Source organism: Triticum aestivum, chromosome 2D (genome assembly GCF_018294505.1).
Source record: "Triticum aestivum cultivar Chinese Spring chromosome 2D, IWGSC CS RefSeq v2.1, whole genome shotgun sequence".
NCBI lineage: Eukaryota > Viridiplantae > Streptophyta > Magnoliopsida > Poales > Poaceae > Triticum > Triticum aestivum.
This window is the reverse complement of record NC_057799.1, coordinates 537094521-537113969: the sequence shown is the minus strand read 5'-3', so window position 1 is coordinate 537113969 and position 19449 is coordinate 537094521. Positions and strand designations below refer to the sequence as shown.

Sequence of the window (19449 nt, the reverse complement as noted above, 5' to 3'; positions counted from 1 at the left end):
TGGGATGAGGGTACAGGAAATAGCACCAACTATATATGGCATGATCCCTCGGCGCGTCAGATCTATGAAGCATGTGGCATCGGCCATTGAGGATGGTTCTTGGGCTATGGATGTTGGCCCGGACCTTGGAGAGCAAGCCTTGAGGGAATTCTTATCCCTATGGCTGTGTGTGCACACGTGGGAGCCGGAGGCGGATGTGCCTGATATGATAGCATGGTCCTGGGAGACGAACGGACGCTACTCGGTGAGGTCGGCATATGCGGCAGGGTTTTGGGGCCGAGAGGTGGCACCTATGGCGGAGCTGACCTGGACGTCCCGAGCCCCCTCCAACTGCAAGTTCTTCACTTGGCTAGCACTACGAGATCGGTGCTGGACCTCGGATAGACTTGCACGAAGAGGGTTACCGCATCAGGACCCTTGCCCTCTTTGTGACCAGGAGGACGAAATGATCAACCATGTGCTGCTAACATGTGTGTCCGCTAGGTCCATATGGGCTGTGGTCTGTGAGGCATTGGGCAAGCTAGATTGGACACCGACGGCACAAGACACGCTTGGCGTTTGGCTTCGGGATAAACAAGGACCGAATAACTTGCGGCGCAAGGATCTTCATACTATCTTCATCCTCACTATTTGGGAGCTGTGGAAGCATCGCAATGCTATTGTGTTCGAGGGAGCATCTCCTTCGATGGATGTGCTTATTGCTAGGGTCAAGTCTGAAGGGAAGATATGGTCGCTAGCCGGCAAGTTCAAGGAGGACATTGGACCCTTCTTTGGTAGCTTAGAGAGGTGGGCGCGTAGGGAAGGGTAATTGTAACGGAAGCTTTGTAAAACATGGTGGAGGCAACCTTTGCCTTTCTTCTTTAATATATAATATGCACGCTCGTGCATATTCGAGAAAAAAAAATGGAGATCTCTGGAGGTTTTTAGTACATGCCTAGTCTGCGGAGAAGAGGATTCTTTTCGAGTGCGTCGATTTGGTGCTCGAGCTCAGCTGCACCCATAATCTGGGTCGTTCGCTGCAGCCTGGGGATCTGGAGAAAGCCAGCTGGCTTGTCCTGTGCGAAAGTTTGTAAATGTAGATAACCTGGCAATACGGTAGCAAACAGTGCACGACGAGTGGGGCTGGCCCAGTGGGGTGGGACGGACGTCGCGGCTCCTCTGAATGGGCCGTGGGCTAGGAACGTTCGTTCTATAATAGTCCGTGGACCAGGACGTTAGTCTTTTTGTCTGAGCCTGGAACAGATAAGGAGTCCATGATAGAGTACGCTGTCTGAGCCGCTTGTCGGCCGGCGGGGCACCCCCGTGCGCGTGTTATTAAAAAATTAGATATATGATTCCCTTCCCGTCGTCCGTTCTAGACATCCCTCGCCGCCATGGAAGAAGAACAGAGGACAGAGTTCGCCGTGGCTGCTGTAGCGGGTTTGCGGGGCGGCTGCCCGTCAACGGTGGTTGACCGTACAGTTGGATGCAGGGGGAGAGCGAGGGAATGGAATTCCTACTAGATGCGGTCGACAGGTTCGTTTCCGCGCAGATCTGTTATGTTTTCCTCCAAGCAGCCTATTATCATGTGATCGATGCGAAATTTATGTCGGACTGAAATCGCCGTTGTGTATGCAGGTTCCCGGTGCGGGAGGAGTTTGCCGACAATCTTGAACACCCAGATCCAGTCCCGCTGATGTACCTACTGGGTAAGGTTACTGCTAATCAGGATGTTGACCACGCGGATGTTGATTCTGCGGAAGCTGAGATGGTGGGAGATGGTTTGCTCACCGAGGGTCAGCTGAGTGGGCAGCGTAGGCGCGAAGAATCGCCAACGAGGTCTGCCCAATCGACTGGCAGAGTAAATCCACAGGCCCCCGGCTGGACTAAAAGGTGACCCTCTCCTGAATCTAGTGTTACTGCCGTTGCAAGTAGACGTCAGTTAGATTTTCGATTGATATTGATATGATGCAAACATTGAGTGTGTGTGTTGTTGGGCGGGGGGAATTATTTGCGGCAAAAACGTCTGAAAAAGATCAATAAATAAAAGCCTAGTAAACCATCAGGGTACGGGTGTTTTCTGTAAGAGTTGGGTCTTGTAAACTTGTTAGTTGATGAACTATGATTTGAATTTGGGAATAAGAAAAAATTATGGTTCTAGAAAAAAGTTCATAAGCTGGGATGTTGACGAATGTAGTGGGGGAACTGTCTATTGTGTGGTTTTATAGTGTTACAAAGAATTCAACAATTTAAGATTTTGGGTTTGCAACTTGGTTCAGGCTTCGTCTGGGGAGTGCGCCACTAGACCGTGTGCCTTGTCCATCAAGGATGAGCGCCCTGGAGCTATCAATGCGTAAATACGCAGAGGAACCAGACAAGAGTGTGGTGCGACCTGAGCTAGGTCTTAGTTTTGATTCACTAGGCGAGGCGTATGATTTCTACAACTTGTACTCCTGGGAATTTGGTTTCGGAATAAGATATGGAAAAAGCAGGCTAAATGCCGAGAGGACGAAAACAATGCAGGAGATAGTATGTGGATGTTCGGTAAGTGGGCTATCAGATCCAACTACCGTGAAAAGTAGATTACAAAGCGAGCTTTGGTTGCATATATGAAACTGCTGGGAAGATAGTTGACTAGCTTTCTTGGATTGTCTGCAGGGAAAAGCAGACGCCGAAAACAGCAGGTCCTGCAGGTGCGAGTGCCCGGCTCTAATCAGACTGCTTCGTTCATCAGACAACAGTTGGTACATAACGGAGCACCGAGCAAGCCACAATCATTCTATGTCGCTTACAATGGGAGAGAAAGTGCACTGGCCATCTCATAAACACATAGACGTCTACACCAAAGACTTGATAAGGCAGTTGAGGCAGAACAACGTGAACCTAGGCAAGGTTTACAGCATAATTGGGAGCTTCTTTGGATCGGTTGAGAATGTTCCTTTCACTAAAAGAACACTAAGGAACATATGTGGGAAGATAAGTCGCGAGCAGGCCGAAGATGATGTACGGAAAACACTCCAGGTGTTCACCGACATCCGGTCGAATGACCCCGACTTCTCGTATGTGGTTCTGGCTGAGAAGGACAGCAAGGTGAAGAATCTCATGTGGGCAAATGGGAGCAGCAGGATGCAGTACAGGTTCTTTGGTGATGTGGTGACATTCGACACCACGTACAGGACAAATCTGTATGATATGCCATTCGGTCTTTTCGTCGGAGTTAACAATCACTATCAGAGTATCATCCTGGCAGGAGTTTTGATGCGTGACGAGCAAGAAGAAAGCTTCGAATGGGTGTTTACAGAATTCATTCGCATGATGGGCGGACCTGCTCCAAAAACAATACTCACAGGTGAATGATTTAGCGCTAAATGTAACTTGCTTGTAGATAAGTTGTTTCTATCCCCACCCAAGATGGATTGGAAGAAAAAATGATTTATGACATGAAAAAATGATACGGACACAGTGTCCCCCGTTTATTCAATGTTTTAGTTCTGATTCAGAATGTTTTTTCAATGAGCAGACCAATGTAGGGCTATGGAGGTTGCAATCAAGAAAGTTTTTCCAAACACTGTCCACCGTTGGTGTAAGTGGCATGTTCTGAAGAAGGCGAAGGAAACACTTGGGCCGCTTTACACGAAGAAAAGTGATTTCCAGGCTGAATTTCACAAAGTTGTTAATCACATGTTAACTGAGGAAGAATTTGAAACAGCCTGGGCGGGGCTGCTTGATAAGTACAACTTGAGGGCGCATAACTATATGACCCAAATATATGAGACAAGACATAAATGGGCAAAACCATACTTCAGAGGAGTGTTTTGTGCAAAGATGACAAGTACACAGAGGAGTGAGAGCGCAAACCACATGCTGAAGTCTTACATGCCCCCTGCAAGCCCGATGCATGTTTTCGTCCGTCAATACATGAGGCTACAATTCGACCGTGAGCGTGATGAAAGCTACGAGGAGAAGAGAACAATGATTGTAAATAAGTTGCTCCCATCCTAGTAGATTGTTTTAAGTTTTTCATGATATCTGAACAATGAACTGATCTCGTTCATTTGATTGCTTTCATTGTGGCAGGGCGGGGCTGTGCGGCGGACTAACCTTGCAATAGAGCGGCATGCAAGCAAAATATATACTAGGAATATGTTTGAGGAATTTGGCCGCCTACTAATAGAAGGAACTGCATACAATGTTTCTGAAAAAGAAAATATGAAAAAATATATAACAACTCACAATAATGCAGCCAAACGAGAGAAGTGGTGCAGGGTGGAGTACGAGGTGACAGTTAACGAAGACAAATCAATATTCACGTGCGAGTGTGGACAGTTTGAGCATACAGGCATGCTTTGCTGCCATGCTTTGAGGGTAAGCTGCATGAATTTACTGATGTGAAGAATTTATTCTTGGCACCCAAAAAAACAGGCAATGACTCGGCAACATTTGTGGCATGTGGAAAATTGTAGGTGATGGAGATTTTGCATCTGGATGAAGTCCCTAAGTACCATATCCTGAAAAGGTGGACAAGAGATGCTAGGGATGTACTCCCGGAGCACCTGGCTCAGTACCAGAACAACAAATTGCATAATTTGTCATTCACTTACAGGCATTCAACATTATATTTTAAAGCCATGGAAGCTGTTCGGATGGGGGACGCAAGTGCTGCATGCTATGAGTATATGAATTCTGGACTGGACTCCCTGCTGCGGGGTGGAGCGCTTCTGGCGGTCGTGCGGGATGGATTGGCATTCGAGGATAATCTCCTTGACAGTGGGAATGGTGGTGCAGCGTGCAAGGACCAGATTGCTATTGCAGATCAGGAGGATGAGCAATGCAATAGTGCTGTGAATTCTGTGGGCATGAATGAACTTCGCTGCCTCGCAGCACCAGAAAAGCGTAGAGCTGCTGGCAGGCCGACGAGCAGCAGGGAGAAGGCACCATACGAAGGGCTGAGTAAGAGAACCAGGTTCTGCAGCATTTGCCGCCGCGAGGGGCACAAGAGGACAACATGTCCAGACCGAGGGGATGCTCCGAAGAAGCCACGGAAACCAGGCAAATGCAAGAACTGCGGAATAGAGGGACACCGGCGGAACACATGCAAGAGGCCTCTTGGGTTTGCCGAGAGCTGAGCGGTGCAATTTTCGTTCGATGAGTATGTATTCTAGTTTTTCATGAGTTGTATGTCTTATTTTCCTGATCTTGCTTTCATGTTGCAAGCAGAAAAAAGAAGACATGTTGTGCGGAGAAAATGTTATTTAGTGTGAGATGTACTTTCTATGTTTGTAGAGATGGATATTTGTGTCCTTGAGCATAGATAAGAATTTATCGGTTTTTGAATAATTTGGTAGCTAATATGTTATTTAGAAGAACTGTTTTGCTCTCGTATAGGTGCGTGACAATGAGGCATGTTACCATTTTTTGGATTTTTTGCAATATTTAATATGTAAAAAAAATATTCCAGACGTATGTTCGTTTGAATCATATATAGTTTTCAGGGGAGGACATATCTATCGATGATCATGGTTTATTGAATATGTTTCTAGGGAGGGAGCAACTTCAGTTGAACATTTTAACTGTATGTGATGCAGAACCGTAGTAGCAGCGTCGTTGAGAACTTGAGGGCTTTGTTTTTACAGTATCCTGGTGCAATATAAAAATCCTGTCAGGTGCGGACGGTAGAACGCATGGACAGAACGCGTGGTGGTCTCCCCGCCCCTCTTCAGGATTCAAAATTCAAATAGGTGAAATAACTGCATGTATAGGCGCCCTGTTCCGTCACCATGGTGTGGTATAAAAACAGGGGCGATGGGCGAGCTGCTTTCCTTCGCCTTCTCCTTGCCCAACTAGCTAAGATTGATTTGAAAAAAATCACTGCCCTGGATTCGATGGGGCGATCTCTTGCTGAATCAGGGACTAGTGGGACGACCAGAGGTGAAGATGACGATGCGTTACCGACGTTGCCTGATCCGGTAAGTTTTCCCACCCATCAGTGCGTTTCTTGCTCGTCTGTGATGTATCGATAAAATCTCGGCGGCATTGTTTCTGAATGAGTTTTCGGGTACTGCAGCCGTCGTCTCCTTCCTATGTTGAGTCGGCAGCTAGCGCTTGGAGCACCACAGATCTGCCGGACGAAGACGGCGGCGGCAACGGGGCGGTGAGTTGCGCTGCTGGCAATTAGAATTAAATGTGCAGTGAGGATAGATTTTCATTCAAAGGCCTGCAATCTCGTTATGCAGGGCGATGTCGTCCAAGGGGATAAGCGCATGATTCTGTCACTGAACCAGTTAGAAGGGGCAGAGGACAAGCAAGAATCAATGGAGGAAGGATTCGGCGATTATGATTCAGTTGGTGCTGTCGAATCGACGAACAGCAATGGAGGCTTGGTCATCAACGCCATACCTGAAATCCGGGGCGCGCAGGAGGGGGAAGATTCTTTCGATGAGGATGCAACTACCAGCCGTTTCAGTAAGAGACGCCGCATGATAGAGTAGATCTAGCAGGAGTACTCTCTAGGAACTAGCTTCGATAGGTGGAGTTATGTGAGATGTAATGTACTGTGTCAATTACCTTCGTGTTGCATTAATTAAAATGTGTGGTCCCTTTGACGGGCGACATATTTGTCGGGCTAGTTAAAATTACATAATTTCCGTATTTTTTTAGTCTGACATTATGTGGAATTCATCATTTGCAGAACGTCACAAAAAAAATTAAAAAAAATGAAATGGGTAAATTAGTATAAGATGGATTAGGAAACCGAACTATATTTCATACATTACGTGGCAAAAAGGATTCGTACGTCTGGTGCGGGCTGTGTTTAATCACTAATGGATTAGGCAGCTGGACCAACGAGCGAACCAAGAATGGGCAAGCCAATTCAATGCAAGGGTGGTGGTTGTTGGCATGCATGCCGTGCCCACCGAGACATGCAGGCGAGGCAGCCCCGCACTGGGTAATATTCTCTCCTTTTGGCATGGACCGCATCGAACAGTGATTGTACTGTTCCGACCGGAGGCATTTCAGCTTGGATCATCTGTTTTGGCGGAGAAAAGTACATGGCTTCATCTCCTATGCGCCGGCGAGCTGATTTATTATGCGGCCTCAGATGGGCCACGCTAAAAAAGCAGGTGTATGACTAAAAAAAAGTGAGCATCTGCTCTCTGTGACGGGTCATATCTACGTGCAGGATCATATCTACGTGCAGCCTGTTGTGCTAAGAAAGTTTGACGCACGTAAAAAAAATGCACACACGAGAAGAATGCACGCAAAACGACCGTGTGAATCATGTAACGCGGCTCCGGAGCTAAAGGATACCAAAAAAACTGGGCACAATGATAGACAGCGGGGGTAAAGTAGTCTTGGGCTGCGCGGGTCAGCTAGCAGTAACAAAGACTTGACTCGTCGCTGTGCGCTAGCGAGAGACAGCTCGACGCCTCATTTACCAGGAGGTAGCTCGCAGCCCCCCAGCAAAAGTAGTACTACTCCCCCCCCCCACCAGCCACTGCTCACTTCGTCCTCTCCACCACAACTCTATCCCCACCCCGTCTAGTATACACTGTTGAAGGCAAACCAGATCTGGAGGCGGACGGGTGAAGACGGCGACCGGTTCATCTGCGTCAGCAGCCAAACAGCTAGAGGTGAGGTTTCCCGATATGGCGATCGAATATTCGGAGGCGCTGCTTTCTTGGCTAGCTTTTTTGTTATCCATCACCTCGGCTTTGTGAGTGGGGTTCTACTGGATGGTGATGTCTTTTTCTAACTCCCGTCCATGATTGCCTTTCCAGATTAGTGAGCATGGAACCACCGGATCCACCACGAAAAGGGGATCTGCCATGTGGACAATGTGGTGGTGACGGACAGAACAAAAAGCCACCATCCAGTGGCAAAATGGAAGGATCCATCGATGGCGACGCTACTGGTGCCGACGGCACTCCACTCGGCGCCGCCAATGCATCGGTAAGCTCGTTTAGTAGATAGAAAATGATTTGGGCATACATCTGTATTGCCATCTGCTGGTTCCATCTTTTCTTACTCTTTCTCATTTGTCTTTCATTGGGCCGTAAAGAAAAGAGGGCTGACTTGTGCGGCTGGGTCAATTTTTGGATGCAGGACACGGCTGCCGAAGAACCGGAGATGGTCAGCCGTGCTGGCCGGAAAAGGATGCGGGGCCTGGTCAATGACAACACGACAGTAGGGGCGGACATGCGCAGATGTCGGCGTAGGCGTACGCTCGTACTTGTGCCCGGAGATCCAGCCGCTGGTGGGGAAGTGATTCCAGTTGTGCCGCCAGTCCTTTCTGCAGAAACTCACTTGCTTCGTGGTAGGGTAGTTAAATGTACCTGGAGCTGCCATCAGATCCAGCGCATAGGTATGAGGTACTACGCAGAAGTTCATAAGACTGGCATGGCGAGCTTGTTAACCACTGCATTTGATGGTGAGGCTGACAGGAGGTTCTACGCCTGGCTACTTAGTAGATTTAGGTGGGAAGACATGAGCTTCACTTTCCCTGACGGCCAGATTAGATATTTCACCCCCGGATCCATCGTTAGAACTTTGGGTCTGAGAAACAGCGGCCGTAAAGTGAGTTTGGTTAAAATAAAAGCAAAAGAGAGACAGAATTTAGCTCTCAGAATCAGGACAATCCTTGGAATAGAGACACGGAGCCATGCCAGGGATGGGGGGTTGACTATTAGTGCAGTTGCTGATGCTATAAGTAGTATGATGAGGACTGGTGTTTACCCACATCAAATCAGGGCTTTCGAGATAGCGTTCTTGCTGTTAGCCGGTGGTACATATGTTGGCCCCAGACAGTCGTACACGTCGATCAATTGGGAGCTGCTAGCTTGTGTCCTATGCAATCATGGGACTGGCGAGTACGACCTAGCCGACTGGGTATTTGAGATCATCAGAGCAGCTGTGAAAAAAATACATAAAGATCTGGCAGCTGGGGTAAGAACACTGATAGTAGGAGGCTGCCATTTGGCTCTCATTATAAGTCTATCGAAAAACACATGTCTTATGTTAACATGAAACCAATAGGGCACTGCATTTGATAGTTATGTAACTAATTGTTACCCAGGATTGTTTGCAGCCATGGTTCTTCGACTGGATGGACTTTGGACCAGATAGTGCAGAGCCATACACTCTCCCCCGGATCAGCGTTTACACCGGGTAGGTGTTCAGGAGGCTAATCTACCTTACAAGAGAGTACCCAACTATATTCCCTGTAAGTGCTGCTGTGTTCTTGCAATTAAGTAGCAAATGAAAACCAATTGGAGCTATGAAAAAAATACTTGGCGATCATGGGAACTGATATTAATTTTAACTTGATGTGTTAATACCCGTCAGACAAGGCCTTCTGATGCATTCGGCCAGGATAACAATGTCTGGCATGCTGTGGTTGGGGGTCCTGGAGGAATCCTGTGACATCCGGGTAAGAGAGGCAGCAGCATTAGTCATGCATAATAAAAAGTAGAGATATTGGTTTGTAAAAAGAACTAGCTGACAAACTAGTTGCTGTCTATTTGATGCAAACAGTGCAATTGGAGGCGCTGCGAGCAGCACGGCAGGTAGATGACTGCAGCAGCAGAGCACCCCGCTACGAGCAGCGCATCGATATGGGTGGAGAAATGCAAGCACCAGAATGGCAAACCGAAAGCTCAGTAGTAAGGGCTACAGCGAAACAAGCTGATGCCAAAGGAAAAGGGATAGCAGAAGAAAGTTCAGATCCATCAAACAGCGATAGCGATGATGAAACGATGGACCCTAGTGTTCGGCTTGGCATTAATTTGATGAGGGCTGACAGGAGAGGTTTGTGGAAGATGGATTTACATTAGCATCATACAAACCAAAAGGATGTCCTTAGTGTGCCGGTACTAAATTGCTGAAACAAAATTGCAGGGGGACCCAACCTAGCACAGAACGCGCCCACCGGCATTACGATTGGAGATGATCTAAGCCGAGCCCGCATTACAGGTATGCTAAAAAAATTGCGTCTCGACAGTAAGTATAATGCCGGATGTTCCATTAGCCTGATGATAAGATTGGTAACATTACAGGACCACGTAGCATCAACCGACACAGGCAACGCCTACAGCCTAGGATCAGCAATGGTGGTGAAACTGTGTCAAACATGGCCCGATTCTCTACTCAGACGTCATGCAGAGCTGCAATGCTTCGTAGCAGGGGGGACTACCTCAGAGCCGAGCTACAAGAACTCGAGGATAAAGCTAAAGCAGAACTTGAATGTGAGTTCAGAAACTTGATCCTTGTACTTAGTTGAAGGTGCAAGTATGAACCAGTCAGCACTAATGCGTTTCGAAAAAATTATTTGTGTTGCACTGTTTTTGACAGACGGGGCAATTCATGGAATTCTACCATCTCGTAGAGGATCATCGTCTGCCGCATTTGACATGAATGCTGAGGGAGAGTCTGAACGAGAAAGGAGGGAGCGCGTGCGGAGCTTATCTGCCGCTGCACTAGCTGTGGTAGAACAAGCAATTGGCAATCCAGAACTTTTTGAAGGTACATAGCATTCGTGTTTAAGCTGATGGTTGAAGGCTGACATCATATGAACCAGCTTGGTTGCGTGTACACAGGCATCTTTGAGCAGGCTCGGGTGATGCTATCAGACCTAGGAGTGGAAGGGTACAACGAAGGTAATGTCGTTAAAAATAATAATGGATGCAGTGGGTCTTTCTGAATTTGTTTTGGGATACATAGTAGCTAAAAAACCAAAAATTGGCATTGATACCAAAATCTTCAATCATGCAGATCATGGAATGGGAGTTGACGCAAATGGGAACAACACGCCACAGAGAGATGATGATGATCGCATAAACTGGGAAGAGCTGGAACATAGCAGCCAGGAACACCGTCAGCAGATCAGTAGTCAGGGTGTGGGGGCATTGATTGTCACTGACAGCAACCTGGGAGCACTTGTGAAAGCAAGTGAGCAGGCAGTGACGAGTCGGAGTCCGTTTTATGAGAAATTTAACAACATAGATGGAAGGAATCTACTGCCCTTGTTTGACGAGGATGGTAATTGATTGCTCATCTTAAGTAATGTATAGAATGAAATGCAAAGAACATTTTGCTTCGATTCAAGTAAAATGTTGACCTGGTTTTGCAGATGTAGACGACGAGTTGTCATATGTTCCACCGGGGGTGCCTACTGAATACATAATCGATGAAGATGAATCAACGGGTATGATGGTAAAAAGAAATAATATATAATTTAAAAGTACGCAAGATGATCACCGATAGTATGTTTGTTCCAGACTTGGATGAAGAGTTCCTTGCCGTGGCGTCACAAGTGCCGATCGACTACATGGAAGAAGATGAGCAAAGGGAGGATGGATCAAATTTGGTGGGGTTATATAATTTAACTGATTTACTAGCTTCATTGAACACATGCATCCGGTGGATTGCGTGGATCGAAGGTGATTACTACTATCATATATTTCGAAAACATGTTGTTCACACTTGAAACAAAGTATTTAGACATTTCGAAAACATGATGTTCACACTTGAAACAAATTATTTAGACTATAGTGGAGAGAACTTACCTGGTTTTTGTGCATAATGCAGCCGTGTTGGTAGTTGGAAGCGGAAGGGAAGGAGATGAGTTGGACGAAGACCCACCATTGAACGGCCTCATCTTGCTAGGCTGGCATGGCGTTGATGACAATTCAGGTGGTGAACGCGACGGAAATGAGAACCGTTCCCTTGAGCAACGGAGGGCACGTGCACGTGCCTTTGATATTGCTGCAACCTGTCGTCCTGGTCTTTCCTTTCATCGTGAAAACGGAGGTAATTGCCGCAAAATTACACTGTGCATTTACTGTCTCCCTCTTGTCATTTATTTGAGTTCTAATGAAAAATGATCATTTGGTCATCTGACACAGATACGGATGACGGTGAACCTCGTAGAAGCGGATTGCGCACTGTGGGTGATGGTTCGGCATCCACATTACAGCAAGCTGCCCTCATGTACCTTCACAGCTGTAGCGGTGCCAACGAGGGTGGAAGAAGGACTACAGGTGGACATAGGAGTAATGCGTGCCAGCTGACCTCCTCGGATGTAATTGCAGCGCCTCCTACAACTCCCAGAGACGTTGCCCATACAGAGCAGCCAGAACCAGATCGAGCACATGTGTTGGATGTCCAAACAAACTGCCATCCTGGTCCTTCTTTCCGTCGGGATGATGGAGGTAAATGTCCATAAATGAGAACCTGATATCCCACTATGAATTTCGTCGTCCATCTTAATGATTGTTGCACCTGACTATGTCGCACAGATGGCGGTGACGGCCAGGGGAGAGCAAAAGGTTTCGAAACACGAAGTGATGTTCGGCTGACGCAGTTCCAACAAGTTGTCCTGGAATATCTGCGGAAGTGCGGCATCAAACACACGGTTAGTAACAGGGGGAAGATACTGAATCCATCACATATCGATGGACACAAAACTGGGCATATCACTGACAGGAAGGATTGGGGTGATAAATACCCTCCCTCAATTGGGTTGAACCACTCAGAGCCCAGCGATGAATGCATTTTCAAATTCAACTCTAATTTGCTTGCATGCGAGGGACCGATACTGAATAGGTAAGCATTTAATATTACTGGGTGTCATTCGTTGGGTGCATAAACAGAAGAAAAATACTGATAAATGAAGGAACATTGAAATGCAGGAAATGGGTTAAGCATTACGATCCAATACTGGCAGTTGCATCTGGGCAAGATATGAAAGATGAATTGACGCCAGGTGGTGAGGTAACAATGAACATGTGGAGGTGTGTTCAACGCATGCTACGCGAGAAAGATAATGGCATATACCGCGGGTGGCTGGATAGATTCAGAGGGCTGTTCGACCCCAAATTTGTTGTGAGTAAAAATAAAACTTAAAAAGTCTGAATTGGATGTGAGTATTAATTTCTGTACTATCGAAAGGCACTGATGAAAAAATGTACTTTTCAAATTACAGGATGAGGTCTGCAGGGATGATGGAGAAACTGACTGGGATTACATCGAGGATATGATGAATTCAGAAAAGGCTGGGTACAGGATTGACTGGCTGAAAAAGGTGAATTTCCACTAACATCTGGACACGTAAATATTATAAGTTCTTGTCATAACCTATTTGTGACAAAAAGAAATTGCTGGACAGTTCTGGTTCCCAGTCGATTTTATGGACTGCTGGTCAATGTACCTGCTGGATAAGGATGAAAAAACGGTGATGGTCCTGGACCCAACGGAGACAGATGAAATGGATGAGATGAAAATCAAACATAAGGCCGTGCAAAAAAGTTCCAGCGCAGGTTCTGTTGTCTGTTCAACAATTTCTTCGGCAACGGCTTGATTGAAACTAAAGGATGGACATTGAAGTATCCACTAGTGGCACAACATGCGCCTTGCAGCAGGCCTGTTCGCGCCCTACCTGATGAGTGTATTAAAAACGTTGAAAATTACTAGTTATGGAGTACTGACAAGAAATTTTAAAATGACAGGGAGGAAAGTGGGATCTACATCGCACACTACTACACTGAATTCACCGGCCTGTACCTCCGTTCATCACTGAACCAGGTTAGTTGTTGCAAAAAAAAACAAATGTAATTGCCTTGTGCAACGATCCAATTGAGGATATCTAAGTTATTCAGTGAACATATGAAAAAAAACAGAACTCATGCTGCTTTGATTCCTTTCTTTTAGGGGCAGATAGACCGTCTACGGGCGAAGCTAGCTTACGAGATTGTGACAATGAAAGGGAACAAAGGGGACATCCCAGAGTTCGTGTACGACGTGATCATAGATTGAGGAGCGGCAAAGCATTTGTGTGACTATGGAAGAGCGAACGCAGTCTGAGAAGACCTTTTGGATGTGAACGTGGTAGAACTAATTTCGCAACGAGTGCGCCACCGTATCATTTTGGTTCGAATATAATCTAATGGACTGGAAAAACCTAGCATGATTTGAGTGATCTATAGGTGTAGTTAGCAACGAAAGGTATGTAAAACCTAAGTACGGATTAAGACCTAAGTGGAACGAATGTCATGTATGAATGAACTGAGTAGCTTGATGCACATCTGTGCCTTGTGGATCAAAATTTGCATTCTAGCTGTGTGCGTGAGTTGTTGAGATTAAGTTGGGCTAAATGCATTATGTGCGCGCGAGACGGCAAGGTTAAACGAGTTCAAAACTATATGACTGCATGCTACGAAATATATTCAAATATACTTGGCCATAGGGAAAAACTAATACGTTGCTACTTAAGAAGCATTTGGCCTTGAAGCGGATTATAATTGAAATAAGTATTGAATAGAAGACAATCGCCTGGAACTTCGGGCCTTGGTACACTGCATTGTGGAGTAGTAAGTGACTCGATCTTCAGTGCCGATTTTGGGCGAGTAATACTCATTAACCCGACTGCAGCTCATGCGGGCTTGTCGGCAAAGTAGGACTTTTGCTACTAGATTAATATCATTGTGATCATAGTTGAGCTAGAAAAAAATGTAGTTTATTATAAGAAAAAGGAAGACAGAATCGATTTTCTAGCTCCTAATGAGAACTGTACGTGCTGGATCATTAAAAAACTTGCATGAACTGTGGGAAACAAGGTGCGGATTGATTTTGTCTAACTGTAAATAATGGCGATTGCCTTTTTCGATACTCTAAGTGTAAAACGGGATTGTACATGATTTTTTATTTTTTATTTTCTGTGCTATCGACATAATATGCCATGTTTGGTTTGGTAAGACAACGTGACCTAAAAAGGTTTGATTGTATAGATTCGCGGGAAGAAAAGAGTTGTACTTTGTGTTTGGCTCGTGAGCTTCGATTAAGGCAACATTTTGGGCCGGATGAGGTAACAAATTCAGATGTTTGACAACAGGCGGTAACTAACCGTATGGATGCACATAGTATGCTAGTAACCAAAAACTATCGCCGGATATAAAAGAAAAAAAGGCTCGGCGATTGAGGAGCAAAGATAAATGGTCCGTACTATGTTAAGAAAACATAGTTGCTGTCCGAAAAACTACGAAACGAGCATGGCTTAACGCAAAACGGGCTCGAGCGTTACATTGTTTGGGGTCCTGGTTCTTGATGAATGAAAAAAAGTACTTAGGGTACATGATTTCGTAGAACTAGGTTCGAATGTTCAGATTTCACAGTTGTTACCGCACATACCATAGTGGCAACTTTATTTATAAAAAAATCGATGTGGCCTTTACCCGGAGTGGATTGAATCAACCCATGAGTCCGTTGGCGCCAGGACAGTCCACAGAGCCTCATGCGCCAACTTTGATGAGTTCCCCTGCAGCTTGATGCACTCATGAAGTGCTTGCCTTTTTGTTCTGCCAGCGTTGTACTGTAAAAAAATACGGAAAATTGTATTTTGCTTCAGGATGTGATACAGAAATCAACAATGGTGGAGCCGTATCGACTACAGTGGAAATAAATTAATAAAACAAAAAACGAAAAATAGGAAAAAGGCGTCACCTTGGTCAGGGGGATTTTGAGCTTCTGGCCATCGTAGTGCCTAATTATGTGGAGAGCACACCCACCACTTTCATCTCTGTTCGTAAGATAGTGAAAAATTGATCAGAAAATTGGAAAGATAAAAACAAGTTTAATTTCAGAAAACTGAAGTAGATTTCGTGCTGCCATGTAGCTCTGAGTGTGTGATTAGGAACAGCAGAAACAAGCTTGCCTGCAGAATGTTTCTTCAGCTATTACTGGGTATTTGGTTGACCATTGTCCGTCTTGCGTTGGCCACCCAGCATAATACTCGTTAAGGCATTGGAAAAGTGCATGATGTAGCTTCCAGGCAATATCTCATGCTTATCTCTCGTTGCGTCATGCGGACCTTCTCCCCTGATGAGCGGGTCAAGTACATGGAGCTTCCTTGACATCATGTCCCACATGATCACTATCCAGCCGTCCTCGAGGGGGACAGGCAGGAAGAACTGAGTCAATAAACAGGTGTTTGAAACCAACATACGTTTAAATGAGATAAGTTTGATAAGGCAATTGTTAAGTCAAGTAGGAAGTCAACAAAAACATGAAAATTAGTACTGCATAATATTATGATTGGGGGAAAAGCAGTGTAGACATACCATCTGGCATGATGTAATGTCATATGGGATGTCGTTTCCAACAAGCTGCTTCTGAATTGAGATGTTTGTCAAGTATTCTTGGTCGGCAAGAACGATGGTCTTTAATGGAAAATTGCATGCGAAAAAACATGAATACAGGCAGTGTCAGCATGTTTTTCTGGACAAAAGAAGTAAAATACTAAACTACACAACAAACGTGTGGCTGGCTGTTATACCGCAAATTCAGGTTCGATATTGTGCCTCCAATTCATGTAGGGGCACTCCGAATTGGCTTCTTGATCAGACTGAGAATACCTTCTCATGATTATAGAGGCAAGCTCGTGCTGAAGGGGGCGCGACCCAATTAGCTAATCAAGCATAGCCTTCCCAGTAATGCGGATAAGCCTAGGACTGGCGTGTACAATGTAGTGCCTGCTTATGACAAGTATACTTAGATGGGTGAACATATTGGGCTATGAGAATCAGCATTGAATATGTTGGAGAAAAAGTATGGAGAAAGTTTAAAAAGGAAAATGAGCGCAACTCTACAGAAACAAAACAAAAATGAGCCCCACACGGATACAATGACTCACCTCCGCAGATCTTGATGTGACAGCTCCAAGAAATGAGCTGCAATAAGGTCCGTGGTTGGTGGATGTGGGGGATGCGGCGCAACTCCCCTGCACCACGGATCAGTTGCGAACCCATGCTGGAATATGTATTTCCTCTTCTCAAGGTTCTTGGAACATTGGCCAAATACAGTTATAGGGGTGTTGGCAGGAAGGTCAGCATACATTTCAGCGAGGAACATGAGGCAAGACTTGAAGTGATTGAGGACATTGCAAGATGCCGCTGACGTGGTTTTTTTGCTGCTAGATACGGAGTCCTCCATATTAGCGGATCTCTTGCGCGACGAAACATTTTGTGCTGCGGGCGATGTAGCTGCCACAATTAATCGGAAAAAATGGAGTGAGTATGGATTGATCTGAGATCAGCAAATACTAGAAAGGCTACAATATAAGGAAGGGACAAACCAACAAGGCAGAATATCAAGTGGAGCCTAACCTTCGGATTCAGATAATTCTAGCCTTTTCCCCTAAATTTTGTGAGCCACCGGCGTGGTAAAACGTACCGATTTGGAATTAGTAGTGCCTGATGGTGGAAACAGTAAAAAGCAATTATATTGCATGGCATATCGAGAGATAACACAGGCATAAAATGCATAACATGCATAGGGTTTTATGACGACCTGAGGCAGGGCAACCAGTGAAACCACGCACACGACAACATACACAGCGGGTAGACACTGAGTTGATTACTTGGTCTGAAAACTTGTACATATCCAGTTGCAAACCATTTCTTGCTTGTAACAAGGCCTGCTGGATAGAATTGCTGGCTTGTGTCAACTGCATAAGGCCCCTTGCGTACTGCTGTTTTATAATCATTGTGATCTCGTCTGCTACCTGCGAAGCCGACACAGGAGGTGACGATACGGATTACTAGCATGGGCGAGGAAGAATAAGTAGTGTACAAATAACCAAGCCAAAAATGATGAAAAACATACAAGCTGTGGGTACTTCTCACGTAAGTACTTTGCGAAATCCAATGGACCAGGAGCTGCAGCAGATGGCATTGCTCCGTCAGTGTTAACCTGATGACCAGCATCGCAATGTGGTAGGGGAGTTGTGAATTGAAGGTTTCCTATTGCAGGCGTGGCACATCCCCTCGGCAGCCTTCTACTAGTTGTTGACGACGGAACAGATGAGGGAAACTTCTGCCGTATGTAGCAGACCGTCGACGCATCTCTCAGCTGTGTTAGATAAAAGAATGTGGGGGCCGATTAGCATTTTGAACATTACATCAGAACTCATAAAAATATCAGAAAAAGGGTGTTGATCCAGTAAAAATTGTACTACATTTGCATGAGAATATGACGTAGCTCCTTTCACTGGATCGGCAGCCATAATCAACATTTTACGAAATGACTCTGGGTCGAAGTCAGATATCCTTGGGAGCACATTATGAGGCTTGTTTAAAATGCCGAGATCAAGGTTGTCTAACAAGAAAATCTGCATAGCAAAAAATATGTCGTTCAATGGAACATATAACAAAAAGAAAATCTGACATAACTTGCTGTGCATCGTCTGATTCAGAAAAGTTGCGCTTGTATGTTAAATTGTTCACTTGCCTGGAAGAAAAAATGGCAACCGGTTAGATTGGTGGACTGATTGTTGTCCAGCATGTCGCTCTTCAGCTTCTTGACTGCATCCAGAAGTTGTAACAGAACATACTCACACCAATTGAACTGAACTATGGCCTCCGTATTTGCAATCGCCCCCCAGTAGTCGATGGTGGCATAGTTGTGCTTAGTAGTTGGTGCTAGTACATGGCCCGTAACAAAGATGACAAATGCAATCTGGAAACAATCCTTCTCCAACTTGCTTGAATTCTCATTGATATCGCGCAACAGAAAATTTTCGGCAGCCCGCAAGCTATGCACGCCGGTTTTATCCATTTGAAGTGTTGTCTTTATGAAATGAACAGCTTCAGGATTGATGATTGCATCCCTGCCTTTCACACTGCGGTGACCGCATGGGATCCCAAAAACCTTGTGCACATCCTCGGTGAAAAACCTGAGTACCTTGTTATCCCTAAGTTTAATCTCCCTACGGCTAACGCTGACTCTACTCATTATCCAAGCGCTGCACTTCAAACTCAGCTTCTGCACGGCTGGGAGCTTCAGCATACCACCAAAACCAATCTGCTCTACTAACCATTTCTTGTAGTCGTCAAACTTCTGAATGACACAAGCTGCATGCTTGATGGAGATGCGTGATGTTGGTGCAGGTGGATCTACCGACTTAGCACTTGAAGATGAGCCCTCTGGGTGAACAAGAGGGCAAGGCGCAGCTGCCTGAGCGACGTCCTTAACATAACGAGCGTCCGTTGCTCCGCAGCTGCCGAACTGCGAACTACTATCATCCTGCGAGGAAGAAAAAAAGGGGAGACCCGGACAAGATTCAGATCCAGGCATACAATCTATGACGCTAGATACAGAAGAGCTATAAAAAAAAGGTAAAATCTACAGCTTACCATGGTGGTATGACCGATGAGGGGCCTGAATCATGCAAGAGCTGAATTTGCGCCGGGATCGACCGGTAGAATAGCTGGTACTGCTCTCCGGCGGCGGGTGGGGAAGAAATGGGCAGGATATGAGTGGTGGTGTGGGTGGAACCGTGGGATAGGGATATAATGCGTGATGACGATTCTGCCCTCGCGAATCCAAAAAAATAAAGGAAACGGTGCGGCGAGGGGAGACGCGTGTATTGGGACGTGTGGCATAACGAAACGGTGAACCTCTCCTAGACGTTGATATGTCAAA

General features: G+C 45.8%; 3 protein-coding genes and 1 long non-coding RNA gene across 5 annotated transcripts; 2 read left to right on the top strand and 2 right to left on the bottom strand.

Moving 5' to 3' along the window:
• Window positions 1-5330, top strand: LOC123054300 (protein FAR1-RELATED SEQUENCE 5). Its single transcript, XM_044478034.1, has 7 exons — window positions 1-1515; window positions 1618-1872; window positions 2259-2523; window positions 2638-3328; window positions 3500-3957; window positions 4057-4344; window positions 4443-5330. The coding sequence occupies exons 1-7, from the start codon at window positions 1466-1468 to the stop codon at window positions 5103-5105; spliced, it is 2670 nt and encodes an 889-aa protein (XP_044333969.1). The 5' UTR covers window positions 1-1465; the 3' UTR covers window positions 5106-5330.
• Window positions 5331-7468: 2138 nt separating this feature from the next.
• Window positions 7469-14054, top strand: LOC123054297 (uncharacterized). The gene is made up of 21 exons (XM_044478031.1): window positions 7469-7610; window positions 7758-7929; window positions 8083-8922; window positions 9065-9199; window positions 9322-9406; window positions 9511-9783; window positions 9874-9948; window positions 10032-10220; window positions 10327-10497; window positions 10572-10631; window positions 10747-11013; window positions 11105-11179; window positions 11253-11414; window positions 11563-11784; window positions 11880-12185; window positions 12273-12579; window positions 12666-12858; window positions 12959-13057; window positions 13142-13394; window positions 13482-13557; window positions 13684-14054. The coding sequence occupies exons 6-19, from the start codon at window positions 9591-9593 to the stop codon at window positions 13331-13333; spliced, it is 2511 nt and encodes an 836-aa protein (XP_044333966.1). The 5' UTR covers window positions 7469-7610; window positions 7758-7929; window positions 8083-8922; window positions 9065-9199; window positions 9322-9406; window positions 9511-9590; the 3' UTR covers window positions 13334-13394; window positions 13482-13557; window positions 13684-14054.
• LOC123054299 (uncharacterized) lies at window positions 9121-15550 on the bottom strand. The gene is made up of 6 exons (XR_006426100.1): window positions 15472-15550; window positions 15204-15340; window positions 11541-12361; window positions 11233-11298; window positions 11093-11146; window positions 9121-9393 (listed from the first exon to the last, which is right to left on the bottom strand). It is a non-coding gene; the product is annotated as an uncharacterized lncRNA (long non-coding RNA).
• Window positions 15551-15682: 132 nt separating this feature from the next.
• LOC123054298 (uncharacterized) lies at window positions 15683-19332 on the bottom strand. 2 transcript variants are annotated; one of them, XM_044478032.1, is made up of 10 exons: window positions 19161-19332; window positions 18256-19050; window positions 17984-18136; window positions 17632-17877; window positions 17317-17530; window positions 17133-17219; window positions 16661-17009; window positions 16304-16499; window positions 16089-16187; window positions 15683-15938 (listed from the first exon to the last, which is right to left on the bottom strand). In XM_044478032.1, exons 1-6 carry the CDS (start codon window positions 19161-19163, stop codon window positions 17164-17166), a joined length of 1467 nt encoding a protein of 488 aa, XP_044333967.1. In that variant the 5' UTR covers window positions 19164-19332; the 3' UTR covers window positions 15683-15938; window positions 16089-16187; window positions 16304-16499; window positions 16661-17009; window positions 17133-17163. The 2 variants fall into 2 exon arrangements, with proteins under 2 accessions (XP_044333967.1, XP_044333968.1); XM_044478033.1 differs by having other exon boundaries at window positions 15689-15901.
• Window positions 19333-19449: the final 117 nt, after the last annotated feature.

What these genes read in the sequence shown, in the direction of transcription:
- LOC123054298 (XM_044478032.1), bottom strand. An exon ending in GTTGCCATTTTTTCTTCCAG is followed by an intron (nt 18,137 to 18,255) that starts GCAAGTGAACAA and finishes TTTGCTATGCAG; the next exon opens with ATTTTCTTGTTAGACAACCT. An exon ending in GTGAGAAGTACCCACAGCTT is followed by an intron (nt 17,531 to 17,631) that starts GTATGTTTTTCA and finishes TCGGCTTCGCAG; the next exon opens with GTAGCAGACGAGATCACAAT.
- LOC123054300 (XM_044478034.1), top strand. Translation starts at nt 1,466, where the DNA reads ATGCAGGGGGAGAGCGAGGGAATGGAATTCCTACTAGATGCGGTCGAC. An exon ending in TCCAAAAACAATACTCACAG is followed by an intron (nt 3,329 to 3,499) that starts GTGAATGATTTA and finishes TTCAATGAGCAG; the next exon opens with ACCAATGTAGGGCTATGGAG. An exon ending in AGGAGAAGAGAACAATGATT is followed by an intron (nt 3,958 to 4,056) that starts GTAAATAAGTTG and finishes TCATTGTGGCAG; the next exon opens with GGCGGGGCTGTGCGGCGGAC.
- LOC123054297 (XM_044478031.1), top strand. Translation starts at nt 9,591, where the DNA reads ATGGGTGGAGAAATGCAAGCACCAGAATGGCAAACCGAAAGCTCAGTA. An exon ending in AAGCCGAGCCCGCATTACAG is followed by an intron (nt 9,949 to 10,031) that starts GTATGCTAAAAA and finishes GTAACATTACAG; the next exon opens with GACCACGTAGCATCAACCGA. An exon ending in AGCTAAAGCAGAACTTGAAT is followed by an intron (nt 10,221 to 10,326) that starts GTGAGTTCAGAA and finishes TGTTTTTGACAG; the next exon opens with ACGGGGCAATTCATGGAATT.